This window comes from Elgaria multicarinata, chromosome 11 (assembly GCF_023053635.1).
Source record: "Elgaria multicarinata webbii isolate HBS135686 ecotype San Diego chromosome 11, rElgMul1.1.pri, whole genome shotgun sequence".
Lineage (NCBI taxonomy): Eukaryota > Metazoa > Chordata > Lepidosauria > Squamata > Anguidae > Elgaria > Elgaria multicarinata.
In genome coordinates, this window is record NC_086181.1 from 27,715,068 (window position 1) to 27,731,278 (window position 16,211).

General features: G+C 47.0%; 2 protein-coding genes across 5 annotated transcripts in view; one reads left to right on the forward strand and one right to left on the reverse strand.

Moving 5' to 3' along the window:
* LOC134406458 (zinc finger protein 436-like) overlaps positions 1-2,903 on the forward strand; it is a 190,107-nt gene extending 187,204 nt beyond the window's left edge. The window contains exon 6 of the transcript XR_010025972.1: positions 2,882-2,903. The gene's annotated coding sequence lies outside the window, so the exon portion shown is untranslated. The remainder of the gene's footprint in view (positions 1-2,881) is intronic.
* Positions 1,848-12,265, reverse strand: SGF29 (SAGA complex associated factor 29). Of its 4 annotated transcripts, none has more exons than XM_063137897.1 (10): positions 12,049-12,265; positions 9,389-9,467; positions 8,511-8,586; positions 7,508-7,580; positions 7,330-7,394; positions 5,579-5,708; positions 5,329-5,475; positions 3,476-3,511; positions 3,188-3,350; positions 1,848-2,401 (listed from the first exon to the last, which is right to left on the reverse strand). In XM_063137897.1, exons 1-10 carry the CDS (start codon positions 12,072-12,074, stop codon positions 2,285-2,287), a joined length of 912 nt encoding a protein of 303 aa, XP_062993967.1. In that variant the 5' UTR covers positions 12,075-12,265; the 3' UTR covers positions 1,848-2,284. The 4 variants fall into 4 exon arrangements, with proteins under 4 accessions (XP_062993967.1, XP_062993968.1, XP_062993970.1 ...); XM_063137898.1 differs by lacking the exon at positions 12,049-12,265 and adding an exon at positions 10,988-11,141; XM_063137900.1 differs by lacking the exon at positions 9,389-9,467 and having other exon boundaries at positions 12,049-12,115.
* Positions 12,266-16,211: the final 3,946 nt, after the last annotated feature.

Here is a 16,211-nt window from a genome sequence, read left to right on the forward strand (position 1 = left end):
CACATTGGCTCCGTTTGGTTTCAATCCAAGCTTAGATGCAGCCTTCTTTGGTAAGTCGCCTGCACGGTCTCAAATTTTCCAACGAAAGAGCACATTTAAAACATTCAGGTGCTTTCTCTCCAATTGCTTGCGCTGGTTTTCAAAAGCAAACACGTTCCTAAAAAGTCAATGGGGCGGTGGGCAAGAGTCCATAAACCACACCCTCAATAGAACATTTCCAGAGCTCTGTAAATATACAATAGGCAAGCAATAGAAAAGCAACAGTCCTGCCATACCACTTGCCAGTGGGCATGCCAGGGTGCAGCGGGACTACTGAGTAGGCCTGGCAAAACTCCAAATCCGTTTCATTTTATTTATGTACATTCCGCTCTTACATGGGAGCTTCCAGCGGTCTCTCCTCCAGATTGCTGACCAGGTTCAACGCTACATAGCTAATTATAAAACTAGAGCATCTTTAATCCCAAGATTATTTATTCCATCTCCATGTCACTGTGGTCACGTCCGATGTCCTAATTCAGGCTTCCTCAACCTGGTGCCCACCAGATGTGTTGGCTTACATGGCCACTGGCCATGCTGGCTAGAATGACGGCAGACCTGTAATCCCGACACACCCAGAGGGCACTGGGTTGGGGAAGGCAATTCTAATGTATGGAAGGTTTTACGCAAAGCCTTACTGCAAGGGTGTAGGAACCTGAGGGCCGAATGCCATCTGAGAGAAGCTCTCAAGGGCCTCATTCCAGAGGTGGGTGGAGCTGAAGGCAAAGGGGGGGGTGTCCAAAAATACCAGCATATTTTAGCTTGGAGCTCTATTACTGTCAGTAACTAAGGCTTAGGAAAGGCATTTCAATCTTTTAGAATGAGGGCAAGTCAGGAATCCACACCAGCAGTTGGTGGGTGAAAGGAGCTTGGGACCAAGATACCTAGCAAACACCCAGGTGCCATTTACGACCATCAGAGGAGGTCCTGCTCGTCATTCTGAGGCAAAGAGAACATCGTCATGAAGAACTTCGATGGCGGGCCTTCTCTGTAGTAACCCCTCCCCTATGGAAAACCCTCCCTTGTGTGTTCGGGAGGCGGAAAATGAAATTATTTTTTAAACGCCTCCTGAAAACATATCTTTTTAGACAAGCCTTCTCTGGACTGTAACTTATTCTGGTTTTATGTGATTTTTAAAGTTTTAATCTGGATTATAGTATGGTTTTAGTTGTAAACTGCCCAGAGAGCCTAGGCTGTTGCACAGTATAAATCTGTAATAAAATAAAATAAAATAAATAAATGAGGTGGGGCTGGGGGAAGCGGCCGTTTAGGGAAACTTAGGGAGGGCCGAATTAGATTTGGCTCCTGGGCCTGAGGTTTTGCACCCCCGCTTTATTAGAAGAGGGGTCGTAGCTCAGTGTGATAGACCACATGCTTTGGATGCAGAAGGTCCCTGACAGGGCCTTTGCCAGACAGGGCAAAGAAAGACTCCCGCCTAAAACCCTGAAGAGCTGCTACCAGTCAGTGTCGACAATACTGGGCTAGATGCACAGTATAAAGCAGCTTCCTATGTAATTTCTTAACAGAATTAGAAGAGAAGCAACCCTTTTGCCTCATGAGCTTGCCAAGAATGGGACCGAGACCAAAGTGAAATGAAGCTCTTAAGCTGGCGAGACTGCCCAGTAATCCTCTTAGCCGAAAGGAAACTCCCCCCAGCCCATCCCCCAACACTCATTCCTTGGGAAAGCCACTAATCCAGGCTCACTGGTTGAACCTTCAGTTGCTCCATGGCAAACCGTGGGGCACTGAAAGCCTTGTCCCTGCCTTGGTGCTCGAATTCCTTCGGGTAGAAAGAAACACCCAGAAAAGGATGACAAAAACATGGTGCTTTATTAAATCTCAACTGCCACAAAGCAGACACAGACAGAAATCCAACAGGTGCAAGAGACACGTTGATTCATCCAAGTAGCATAAATCCCCACGTGCGTCAAGCAATGGCCTCTTCATCCAGGAGTATCTATTGCAACGTCTTAGCACGGCTGCCTCCGAAAGGAGCCGCTGATTCCCACAACGGCAGAGAACTGTTGGAAGTTGTTTGTCTAATTAAATTGCAACACATTCCCCTGGTGGAGAGCTGACTGCTTGAATCACGTTGGGATTTACACTGCTTGGAGTAAAAAACGTGTCTCCGGCACCTGCTGGATTTCTGTTTAGTTGCTGCTGTATTAAACTTGCAATTGCAAAAGTCCCATCGGATTGCTCCGGTTCCTCGCCAGGCCACACCGCCGCCACCCACTAGGGGGCACTGTCACTTCTTCTTGGTTTCTTTGCATGCCACCACATAGCGCTGGGCCACGTTGAGGGGCGGAGAGTAGCCGTCCGCGTAGCTGGTGTCCTCAAACAGCACGGAGTAATCATCCTGGGGCTAAGAGACAGGTACATATTATCACAGGGGGGAGAGGCTCCAGGTTCATTGCCTTACGCCAGCCTTCCCTGACTTGGCACCCTCCAGATTTTTTGGACTACAACTCCCAGCATGTCCCAGCACAGTAATGAGAACTTACGATAGCTTCAGGACAGACGTAAGAACAGGTCTTCTTTTCCCATAATACAGAACGTATGGAATTTCCACTGTGAATGGGACAAACCTCCTCAGCCAAAGAGGGGAAGCTGAAGGCCAAAGGGGGAGGCAGCGTGGGCGGAAGTTCCCTGCCCCTGAGTTAGCGGCATCTTTGGGCTGATCCAGCAAGGCAGCTTTCATGTTGGGCGGGTCCGTATGACCCAGCGGAAGACCAATAGGAGATGGGGAGAGCAAACCTATGGTCCCTGGACAGTGTCTAGGAGAGGTCTGATTCCTGGCTCTGAGGTCGGAGACAGTGCTCTGACTTGGACCCAGGAATCTGAGCTGCCCGCCCCCTCCCCACCACACCGGGTGCAAAAGCAACCATGGAGGGGAGGTAAAGGGGGCGTTCCTGTGGGCTGGGAAGGGACTGGGGAGGACAGCTTACGAGGAATCTGCCAGCCTCCTTCCCTCTGCCTCAGCTAGATGGGCGATAACGCCCATCTAGCTGGAATTGCCTCCACCCTCTTCCCCCTCTCTGCATGGTTCAGAGGCGGACGGGCATCCGGACAGGACTGCGCCCTAAGCACAGTGTCAGCTGGCACAGGATGGCCTCCCCACTAAAGAACTGTCCTTTGGCCTCTTCCTTACCCGCTGGGGCGGAGTGTGGATCAGCGCTCTATAGAAGCACGTTGTTTGTGGATACAAAGCCAGGACCAGCTGGTCTTTCTGGAAGAGGGCCTCAGGGTCTGTTTCAGGGTTGGCCTTCCACTGGGGCAAGGGGATGATGCGACGCCGACTCAGGGTGTGGCGCCTGCGGAGAAGAGGTTGAAATCCAGTAGGAAAGAGGGACACAAATCTGGTGTCTTCCATCCCTCCCCCCCCCCCCACAACCAAGCAGGCCACCCCCTCCCCCTCAACCGTCCCATCACTACGTACTCTTTCCCTTCTTCGTCAATGTCGTCCACTTCATACCTGGAGAAGAGAAAACGCCAGGTGAGAATGCAAAGGAACCGAAACCACATGACAGCCCAGAGGAAGTAAGAAGATGGAGTATAACTGAATCGTGGATAAGCAAAAGAGCTATCAAGGCCCCTTAAAGTGAAGACAATAAAGTAAGAGAAAGGGGCGGATCGTATCACTATCCGTGTTCACATATACTACAAAGGTAGATATTATAAAAGCCTTTTAATACATTGTTTCACTAGTGCAGAAAAAAGTATATTGCCACTGTAGAGCTGTGTAGTCTGACATTTAAAAACCCATTAAAATCACATTAACAATGACTAGGAACCCATTCAAAGACTCAAAGTCAAGGATTTCTTTAAAAAACACACACACACAGACCAAACGCATTTCGGCCCTAAAGGAGGGTCTTCCTCAGTGGTCACATATATTATATACACACTTAGAGATACTAGGTAGTTATTTACAAATTTCCAATGCCACTAGATGTAACCTTGCTTTTTAAAAGTAGGTTTTGGGCTAGTATATTTCAGCCAGTATCCCAGGTTTGGGATACAGCTTCCTGTCCCAACTGCCAAGGTGTTATTCTATCTGCAAGGAGCCTCTTTATTATATTCTGTAGGGAATGCTGGCCCCAATTTCGCTGGTGTTTTCACATGTATTTCTTTTGTTATTAAAAGGTTTTTCTTTTGTTATTAAAATTCTGTGCAGATTTGATGCACAAGAAACCCACCACTTTTGGCAAACACGATCTGAGTTGTTTGCCAACGGACTGTGGGCCCCAGAGGCAACAAGCCAGGACCAAAACATAGTCCAGAGCCTCAGCTCAAAGACCTCTGTTAGCACTAGCTGGGTGAGGAAACCTCCGGGCCCTTGACCTAAGTGGAATTTGGGAAATCCATGTCTTTACCCAATCTTGCCTAAATGTTCATCACGGAACGTTTGCTTCAACATCCGAGAAGATGCCAGAGTAAACACACACATGCAAGGGTCATCTCCAAAGGGGACAACAGGGCAAAGATGACCCACTGGAACCAAGCCAAGTTTTTTGGCAATGTCCTTCTCCCGCCAGGCTACCACCACACTATCGAGCTGTTAGAGAGGAGATTCCATACAGCATTTTAGGATCAGTGTGCAGAGATGCATGCACACGCAGAGAGCAGCAGCGTTCTTTTCTCTGAAAACCTGGACCAGGAATCCTCAACCTTTCTGGATCGGTGGCAGATTCGGAATTTCATCGTGGGTGGGCTCACAAAATGGCTGCCATTTGGGCATGCCCAGTGGTTAAAATGGTTGCCCTGGTCGGCCACAAAACACTCATTTCCCAGAAGGCAACACGGTGAGAAAAGTAACTTGCCAAGAACCTAAGAACAAGGCAGAGGTGGGGGTCAGAGCTCCAAAACACAAAACTACTCTTTTGAACTGAAATAAAAATCACACTGGCGGATAGTCTCGGGTTTGCAGCACGCCAGCATTCTAGTGAGTTTTTAAAAAAATAAAAATCAGAAGTGGCAGGGAGTCAGGTAGGTGCCAAAACAGGTGTCTCAGGGCGCAATGTCATCCACAGCCATTATGTTGGAGACTGCAGACCTGGACAGTCCTTTCTCCCTTTGGGAATTCCATAAATGTTTCCCCGGAAGACTTTAGGCAGGAAAGCCGACCAAGACCGCAGACTTTAAAATCATAATCTCTAGTGGTTTAAATAAGCATTCCTAGGCCCAAATGTCTGTTCAATCACAGAGCATCACAAGCAAAACACTACCATTGAAAGCAGGTAGAAACCCAGTAAGCCCACGAGCTTGTACAATCCTCCGAACACAACTCACTTGTTGGTGGCGTGGTTGTAGCTCACGGCCTCAGCCAAGATCCACTGCTCATCCCCGTCCACGGCCTTGACACGGGCGGCCACCTTGTCCCCTGGTTTGGCCACATAATCGCTGGAGGCAGGGATGGCACCGCAGAGTGGAGGAGGCCTGGGGGTGGGGGGAGATACAGAATAAAGGGACATAAGCGTGGCTGAAGGGTAACTGCTCAAAATGGGTCTTCCGCCCCCCCCCTACTTTCTAAATAATTCACTTCTCTCCAGGTTTCCCAATCCACAAGGGAAGAGTCATGGCCGACTGCTGGAGGAGCGTCATCAGCACACCACGGCGCATGGTCTTGCGCGGGGGCTCCGAGTCATTGTAAAGGCCGGCTATCTTGGCAGCTGTAAGAGGAGAGGAAAGCCAATTAGGACTTCGTTAGTATGGAAACATCATTCCGGACTCAAGTACCCCAACAAGGGCAGATTCAAGGCAACAGTCTAAGAATGCAATCCTATATGTGTTTAGACAGAAAAGGCATGCTGGGAGTTGTAGGACTTTTTTTCTGTCTAAACACGCATAGGATTGCACCCTAACTGTTCAAAGCCAACTCTACAGTTTAAGACAAGGGTGTTGAACCTAAAGCCTGCAGGCCATATCCAGCCCCCCTGGGGGCCTGACCTGGCCCTTGGGGATTCCCCAGAAGGCCTCGCCCCCTTCAGCTAGCCTCACCCCTTTCCCCTTGACTGCCAATCATTTAGTGGTTTCCTGGCTTTTCCCCAATCTAAAAGGCAGATTCCCCAATCTATGGCTTACTTACTGGCAGCAAGAGCTTTAAGTTAAAATAGGCTGGTATTTCTGCACCCACCTCTTTTGTCCCGCCCACAACTGGAATGCAGCCGAGAGCTTCCTGGAAACTGAATTCAGCCCATGGGCTGGAAGAGGTTCATTAACTCTGGCTTAGGATGACACACCGGGCCTGTTCAGACAAAATGCTATGCCAAAGTTAAGCCACTACCCCTTTTGCAGCAAATAGCCACCAGGTGTAAGAATGGTTCACACAACACGCTAAACCATAACGTTTAGCTCAAAATGCTTAACCACCACAGCTTAGCGTGTTGTCTGAACAAAGTCTATATCTCTTCTGAACTTCCAAGGCAGTCTATTTTGGGGGCAATCTCCATGTTTCAGCCGTGTTCAACTGCTCTCACTAATGCCGTCACTTTCTTCTCATCATGGATGAGTTGAGATACCAAAGTCTTATGATCCCCTACTTCTGAGGAATTATGGACCTTTTCTTTTAAACTTAACACGTCCCCCCGAACCACTAACAGGAAAGTCAAAATTAAAGGATGTGTTTCCAACCCATAACTCACATCCTCACTCACAACCAACCTGAGGCTCCCTCCATACCCCAGACTGGTACTTCGGCCCCAGCCAGCACAGATAATGCCCAAAAATGATAGGAATTGTAGTCCAAAACATCTGGAGGACACCAGGTTGGGGAAGGTTGCCTCGGGGGCTGTAGGACTCTCTTGGCCAGGGCACCCAAAGTTCAACTCAGTGTGGTGAGCCACGCCCCCTCGCTACTATTGGCCCTGAGGATGAAGGTGGAGTCTGCAAATAGGCTAAAAGGGCCGGAGAGGCAGCCATTTTGAGAGAATGCCGGAGGGCTGTACCATGTAACTAGGAGGCAGGAGCATCCTTCCCCAAGCCAGGCAAGGGAATGAAGCACGCTGCCTCCTCACTGGGAGTTTCTTGGCAGCAGGAGAGGACCCTCGTTTTACTTTTCTCACCCACGACCCCACTGCTAAGAGAAGTCAAGCTAACCCAAAGACGGCCTACAAAACAGACTGGGTGGCTCCATCCCATTCTCGCCCTGCTTCCCACAGTCCCTTGGAGCGTTCAGCGTCGCTGGCTTAGCCTGGCATGGGGTGGGCACAGTTTCTGCCAGAGCACTAAGGCAGGCCCACCCACCCACCCAGCGCCTTTGGCCTTGCCTCCTCAGGACCCCAGCCTACTCACCAATCCGGCGTTCTTCCAGAAGCGACTTAATCTCAGCGATCTTATCCAAGTCTTTACGCAGGATGCTGGGAAGTTGGAGGGGGGGGGGGGCAAAGAACAGGCAAATAAGAGTCAGTGGAAACCTGGAAAGGGAGTCAAGGCCTCCCCACAGGAGTGTAACATGTTCCGTTACACTCACTTGCATTCAGCTTCCGCATCGGCCTTGGCTGTTGTGTAGAGGCCCCGCAACTTGGTCCGATAGTACGGAGAGACTGAGAGGAAGAAAAATAGGCAGATGAGGCAGTACGCGGGAGGCCTCGCTTTCAGCCTCACACCCGTTCTGTCTCTCACTCCGAGCCCTTTAGACATGGGATATCTCAGACAGCTGGAAAAGAGCGGAGGCCTTGCGGACCGTAAGGCAGCTTTAAAAGCACATAAAACAAGCCGTGCTGGACCAGACCAAAGGCCTGTCTAGTCCAGGATCTAATTCTCCACAGTGGTCAGACACATGTCCATGGGAAGCCCACAACCGTCTCCGTTGCGGTTCCCTAGCAAATGGCATTCAGAGGCACGCAGCCTCTGATCCAGGAAATAGCATATAGCCACAGTGACTAGTAGCCACTGATACCCTTATCCTCCAGGAATTTGTCTGATTCCCCCTTTAAAACCAGCCAAGTTGACGGAGATCACTACACCTTGTGGTAGCAAATTCCATAGTTTAACTATGCGCTGAATAAAGAAATCCTTCCTTAGGTGTGTCCTGAATCTCCCACCATTTAGCTTCATGGGCTGATCCCAGGTTCTAGTATTATCTCTCTCCACAACATGCCTGATCATTTCTACACCTCTATCAGGACCCCCTCGCTCGCCTTTTTCATAAGCTAAAAATCCTCTGTATTTCCTTATAGGGGAGTTGCTCCAGCCCCTTGATCATTCTGATGGTCCCTTTCTGCACCTTCGCCAGCTTCACAATATCCTCTCGTCAGTGCACCAACCTGAACTGTACGCCAGTCTTCCACAACGTGGTGCCCTCCAGGTGTGTTAGACTACAACTCCCAGCATTCACAACCATGCTGACGGAGGTAGTGGAACTTGCAATCCAACCCATCTGGAAAGGGCCGGGTTGGGAAAGGGTGCTGTACACAGGATTCCAAGAGTGGTCCCACCACAAAAGAGCTGCAAGATTTGCCGTCCCAACTCACTCTTGTTTTCCGTCTGCATCCTCTCGTGTGTCTTCTGGATGTTCACCAGGTTGTGTTCACTCCTCAATCGTTCCTCCTGGTAATGAAAGAGCTTCTGAGTTACCTTATTACTGGCAATATAACTCCTATTTTGATGTCCAAACTGTGCTCTTCACACACCCAGCCTCAGTCAATCATAACTATGCAGACACTCTGACGTAGCACCAAAACAAAATGGCCGCCGCAAATTCAAACCCATCCCAAGAAACAGCTGCAAAGACCTTTCCTTCTCCTGTTGGGGACAGCCAGAAGATGAGAAGACTCTCTCTGGCTGCGTTCTGGCAACACTATAACCCCCGGCGGTTTTAGGACTCAACTGTCAATGGAATGGTCAATGGGTGGTATTTGTGTCGTCTTGTCGGGTTTTTGAGTTTGTCGTCCAAAAAAACTGGAGAAATCCACCAGCTGCACAGTTGTCTTCTTGCACAACCAGTGGTTATTGTGTTGTCCAAACTGAGCCAGTGGAGTTTGCGACCTATTGGATGGACTTTGTTGTCTGGCTACAGTTCCGTAGGAACAGTGACCAAAAGTGAGCCAGCCGCTCTGCTACAGCTGCCAGAACTTGCAGAGACTGCTGGGATAGCACCATGAGGACTGAGGGAGAGGGAGGGTGGGGAGAGAGGTGGGGGCTGTATCAGTCAAATGCCAGGTTGACTATGAATGCACTCAAGGCCAGCCTCAACCACCCACAGTTGTGTGGGGAGTACCTGCAAAAACTACAACCGTGAGTTGACTACTCCACCTACCATTGACTAAAGTGCTGTCCAAATGCAGCCTCTTCCAGCTCACCCACCCCTCTTCCTATAGCTTCAGATACTCTGGAAAAGCGGCCACATTACCTGTGTCTGCTTGATAAGCTGATGCAACTCCCCGAGGATTTCGGCAATGCGGGAATCAGCTGATACCAGAGCCATGTTACTGAAGGAGATGGGGAGCATGGGGGAGAAAAGGAAAACTAACTAAAAATACTGAATTCCCACGATGCCTTCTACCACTGTACTACTTCATTCTATGAACAAGCAGTAAAGCTGACAAAATTTCCAGGGAGCCAGAACTGGAGGTGGTGGTAGGGAAATCCTGATTGTCACAAAACCCAATTGACATAGTATCTGTTGTTGCACAAGGGGTGCAGAGCGGGGGTGGGGAATCAGTGGCCCTCCAGTTGACTACAACAGCCATCACTCTGACCATTGGGTTTGTGGGCTGGGGTCATGAAAGCCACAAGCTCCCCACCACTGTGCTAGAGAGAAGGGCTGTAGTTTGGTGGTAGAGCACATGCTTTGCAGGTTCAGTCCCCAGCATCTGCAGCTAGACCTAAGTCTAAAATTGAGACCTGCTGCCAGTCAGTGTAGACAATATTGAGCTAAATGGGCCAGTATACGGCAGTTTCCTAGGTTCCTGGATCACCAGAAAAGAGCACCTACTCTTCACATGAGTAAGTATTTAAAGCAAAGTGGTAAATAATGTCCCTTTCTCTATATTTATAGATGAAGAAGGGATTCTAATCTGCAGTAGAGCACAGAAGGGGTTGGTAATTATTACATTAACTAATAATAATAAATAGAACAATACAATTCTATGTATGTTTTATTTGGAAGTAAGTTTCCTTGTGTTCAATGGGGTTTACTCCTTGGTGTATGTATCTACGATTTGAAATTTTAAAATGTTGCTAATATTTAATTTCAATCTTTATTGGATAAACTAGATCAGTTGTATATTATATATGTGTATATAATTTTGTATTTCCTAAAGTACTGACTAAAACTAAAACATAAACAGATATGACTCAAGAGTATATGACTTAGATATGACTTTGTGGATGGGTATCACGGCGTTCTGGTGGCTTGGAGAAGGAGAACCGGCAGAAGAAGTGTCTAGAATGTCTACCCTGGTGGGTCTTGGCAATCCACAGAAGTGGCCATGGATTGCCAAGAACTTTGGGAAAGAAATAGACTCTGCAATGGTAGAAAAAGCCACCCTTGCTGAATATAATAAATAAATGCACCCATTCTTCCAACCTCTTTGTAAAGCCAGTGCTAACTCCAGGGAAGAAAAGGACAGTATTAAAGACGGGCAATTCTGATTTTTATCCTTGATGGCAGGAATTTTCTATTTTGAAGGAACAGCATCAATGACTTCAGGGTCTAACTGGTGCATTTAGCTTCTCCTTTCAAATCTCACTTCATTCAGCTTTTCTTTCTTCATTTTCAAACAGGAGGCTTTGGACTCTCACACTGCATGGAAGCGAAAATAAATCCCACAAAGAACCAGACTCCCATCATGCATCACGGCCGCGGACCAGCGAACGAAGCCAAATTCCCAACATGCAACGGGGGCTGGTAGTGCGCAAAGCGAAGAACCACTATTTTCTCTCACCGCCACCCACCAAAAAAACTCCCATCACTGCAGCAAACGCCATCTTCACTCTCACCCCCTACCGTTCAGAGCCCGGCTCGGTAGCAGCAGAGCGGCGCTCGTTGCAGGCGCAAGGAAAGGGAAATAAATAAATAAATAAAAGTGGGGCATACGCCTGAAGATGGCGTAGAAAGGCTGCACCGGCCGCTCCCGGGCCCTAGGAGTCCAACGCATGCGCGTTTCATACGTCAGATTTGGACGCATGCGCAGCGGGCGAGGTCAGCTTCCCGGCCGATATGGGCAATAACGTGGGTGGACTTTGGCGCATGCGCAATAAGCCTTCGCCGCGAGCGCCTCTTCTACTCGCCTCTCCCCTGTCACTGGTGTGCTTCGCTTTCTTCTGGAATTTTGAAAAGAACTTTAAATGGCCAATGAGAAGACCTGGCACCAATGGCTCCTGGGAGTTGTAGTACAAGTCGATATGCGCATGCGTACCAGCATGTATTTGCCTCCGAATTTTTCTTAGAACATGTAGGGGCTTAATTTCTTAAAAAATTAGCTTGGGAAGCGCATGCGCATAACGGAGACACTATTTCCCAAATTGTGGGGAGCGAGGACGAAATTTATGTAAATATATCCGGATGAAAAAGAGCTGAGGAGAAAAAGGCAACCCGCTCTTATGCGTGTTTACTCAGAAGTAAGCTCACTGATTTCAGTAGGACTTACTCCCTTGTAAGCGTGCGTGGGACTGCAACATTCAACAAATAGAACGAAGCTGGATAAGCGACTAATAGAGAATAGAGTCGCAGCAAATCCAGTGAAACCGACATACGCTTCCAAATCTAAAGATTTCTTATATCCTCCTTTAAAAAACTAAAGGAGAAATAAATAAAAAGTGAAATCTAATTGCAAAAAGTGGTGTATTCCCGGGAAGAAGAATCCTGTTTGTTTATTTCAAGAATTTGTACCAAGCTCCTCTTTAAAAACACACACCGCCCACAAAGCGGCTAACCATTAAAACATCATCATAACATCAAAACAGCTAGTATCAAAAGCAAGAAGTTACAAAGCATCGCCTCTCAGACAGTCCGGCCAAATAAGTATATATTTTGAGCACCGGGAATGTTTTAAAAGACTTCCGTACCTGATTTGGATCACAAGCAAATCCATCTTGCTTATGATGATTTCATACGCACTGGGCTGAGTCCCCCCCTCCCCCACCGTGTCTTAAAATAGTTAAAATACTTTTTTAAAAAAATAAAAATGAGGGGGTGGAACAGCTAGGCAGCAAGCCTAGTCAAACATTGCGCCCAAAAAGGATTCGTGGGAAAGGAGAAATTAGGGGCCCAGTTCATTTCTCTCTCAATTGCTGCCGCAGGTTGTGACTGTCATTGGACATCCGAGGGCTCCTTTCCCCCTCGGTACACCCCAGGATGCCTCCACAGCGGTTGCCTTCAGTTAATCATTGCTCAACTCGCAGCTACAGGGAACAAACTGAACCAACACTCTTGATGCATCTCAGATAAGATTGTGCAGTCCTGGTTTGAGCAGGGACTGCCCGTCACAAGGGATCCGATCCAAGGACGAGGGGACAAACGCTAGGGTGACCATATGAAAAGGGGCTCCTGTATCTTTAACAGTTGCATAGAAAAGGGAATTTCAGCAGGTGTCATTTGTATATATGGGGAACATGGTGAAATTCCCTCTTCATCACCACAGTTAAAGCTGCAGGACCTATACTAGGGTGACCAGATTTAAAAGAGGGCAGGGCACCTGCAGCTTTAACTGTGGTGATGAAGAGGAAATTTCACCAGGTTCTCCATATGTACAAATGACACCTGCTGAAATTTCCTTTTCAATACAACTGTATTGATACAGGAGCCCTGTCCTCCCTTTCATATGATCACCCTAGACAAACCCCACCCCACCCCAATGGCTTGCTGTGTGAGCAAATCCTCATAGGACGCTATCTTATGCTTATTTGGACAGGGTGGGTGGGTGCAGTTCTACAACTCCCAGCACGTGCTGGCTGGGGAATGCTGGGAGTTTTTTTTTCCTTGCAGCAAAGCTAACAGAGGAATCATTTTATTATCAGGTGTGTTTTCATGCAAGAGACCTGTTCTCCTGAATAGGTGTGTACATTACAAAGGAGGGGGGGAAGAGGGCCCTGGTGCATAGTGGGAAGGACCCTGGCCCAGTGGAATATGCCGTTTACATGCAGAAAGTCCCGGTTAGGGTGACCATATGGAAAGGAGGACATGGCTCTTGCATCTTTAACAGTTGTATAGAAAACGGAATTTCAGCAGGTGTCGTTTGTATGCATACAGCGCCTAGTGAAATCCCTTCTTCATCACAAGAGTTAAAACTGCAGGCGCCCTGCCCTCTTGAACAGATACAAAAGAGGGCAGGGCTCCTGCAGCTTTAACTGTTGTGATGGAGGGAATTCCACCAGGTGCTGCTTGCATACAAATGACACCTGCTGAAATTCCCTATTCATTGCAACAGTTATTATTATTATTATTATTATTATTATTATTATTATTATTATTTATATAGCACCACCATCAATGTACATGCTGCTGTACAGAGTAAAACAATAAATAGCAAGACCCTGCCGCATAGGCTTACATTCTAATAAAATCATAATAAAACAATAAGGAGGGGAAGAGAATGCAAAAACATGTTCATGCTGAAAACACCCAGTCCTCCTTTCCATAGGGTCACCCTACCCAGGTTCATTTCCCAGGTAGTGCAGGAAAATCTCTGAAGAGCCACTGTTGATGCTGGGCCAGGAAACACTGTAGGACTCTAGCCTCTTCAGTCACTTTCAGTTCCCACTCACTTTGCAGAAATATAAATTTAAAAATGCACACTTACTGCAGGAGAGGGGAGGGAAATTAAAAGTAACTTAAAAATGCTGTCTCATTTTGTCTGGTAGTTTCTGGTACTAACTAGTACTTTCACTATTAATACACTATTCACAGAGCTCCCTGAGATAAATAATAATAACGCAGGTTGGGAGGGGACGCAGTGTGTTGAATCCAAACTTAGTCATATTTAGAATAGACCCAGTTAAATCGAGAATAACTGAAGTCAAGTTTAGAATCTAGACTTGGTCATTTTTAGAGGAGACCCATTGAAATCTAGATCCACCCAGTAGCCAGAAGAGACAGAGAGCGAGAGAAAATAAAAGAGGAGGAAGGGATTAATATTTTCTTTATTTACCTGAAAATGAAACAAAAGCATTTCTGTTCTCACCAGTACTGCTGTGGCCGCTGATCACATGATGGGATCATTTTGCTCTCCCTGCCCGCATGCCAAGACAGTTATGGCAGTGAAAACTGAGTTTATGTAAAGCTAATAGCTAAAGACATTTTTAAAAGGCGTGAATGGCTAGAAGACATTTGCTCAAATGAGCATTCATGGCTGGTGGCTACCGGACACGCATTAACTGCTTGGGTGCAGGGCTGGAGATGAAAACTTTGGAATGTAACTAGTGAAGGATAGTAAGCACAAGCCGATGTGCATCTACTCAGAGGTAAATCCCATTGTGTTCAATTGGATTTATTCCCAGGTACGTGTGCGTGGGATTGCAGCCTGGGTTTTGCAAGGAGCAGCTGCGTGGCGCTCCCATGGTATGCTGTTGATTTTAGACAGCTGATGTTTCTTTCAAATTAGCAGTGTCTCATGTGCTCTCTGGCTTCTCCATGCTCCAGTGTATATGGTAAATAAACAATGGCCAAGATGCCATAAGTCTCTCATTACAAGGAAATGGACGATGTGAACCTCCCTCTGCTCTGAGAAGCAAGGGGTGAGTCATTCCTTGCTAAATGCTATTTGCTCAGTATTTGAGATGTTTGTGCCAAACTATCTTTCAGAACCTTATCTTTGTGTACTGCCTCCATGATTATAAACTAGAAAAGCCATAGACTCTGGGAAAGATTGGATGATATCTACCTCTCCTTTGATTGGCCTGTTGCATGAGGAGTTAAGTGTGTACCTTCTTTCCCTATGTCACCTGCCCTGGGCTCAGATGTCCCTCCCTAGCTGTGTTGTAACATAGCATCCAAATCCAGCCTATATGCATAAAATCCAGGTAGGCCTAAACCAAACAGTCAATTCCCATGGTTTTTGATCTGCTGTGGGGAATTGGTCAAATGATTGTGACCTATGTCCCCTGGATTTTACTCATGTAGGCCATATTTATTTATTTTAATTTTACTTAGGGCACAAACCTGTGCATGTTTAGACTAAACATGCATATAGGATTACACCCTCAGAATTCTTCTATACCACGTGACATCTCAGGATCTGAGGCAGTTTACATAAACACATATACAATACAATATGAAAGCAGTATAAAATAACAAATACCCCAAAGAGCAGGGAAACAGGGCAGCATCATGATCCATGACAGGTCAGGGAAAGCCTGAGTGAACAAAGATGTTTTCAAGGGGCGTTGGAAGTTCACCACAGTTTCCGCCTATCGAACCACATGTGAGATAGTGTTCCAGAGGGTGGGTGCCACTACCAATAAGGCCTTCTTGCGAACCATTACCTGACAACACACTGTTGGTTACGGGATGACCAAGAAGGCCTCCTCAGAAGATTACAGGCTAATTTGGTGCATATAGGTGTGAATAATCCGATTATTCACATAGGGGAAGACGTCTATGCAGATGTTCTGTCCCTCTGTAGAGATGCAGGGACACCTTCAGGTGGGGCAGATGGCTAAAGAGGGCAGGCCCACACTTGCTGCCCGGTACATGATGGGCTGGAGTGGGAGAGGCAGGGTTGATCACACACTTTGTTGTGTATGGACATAAGTTTAATAAAAAAAGAAATTGTGCTTTCCATAAACTTTTATACCCAAATAATTTAATGGTTACTGGGGTTTGTTCCTAAAAATGCCACTGTCCTCCCACTGGCGGCTTCTTCTTCTTCTTCTTCTTCTTCTTCTTCTTCTTCTTCTTCTTCTTCTTCTATCATCATCATCATCATCATCATCATCATCATCATCATCTCTTTCTTGCTCATGGTGAGATTTACAGATTCAGGGATTTCCTGAAAATTGAGCATGTTTTAAGTATGACTGCTTTCTGGATGATGGTGTGGATGTACTTTGGTAGGCCCAGTTTCTGAAGATTTTCTGTATAGTTTTTTGATGTGATGCCAGTGACTGATGTGACTAATGGAATAATTGTGACCTTTTCCTGTTGCCATAGTCCTTTGACTTCCATGACCAGTGGTGTATACTTTTCTCTATTAATATTATTATTATTATTATTATTAGCCGCCATGGGTGGG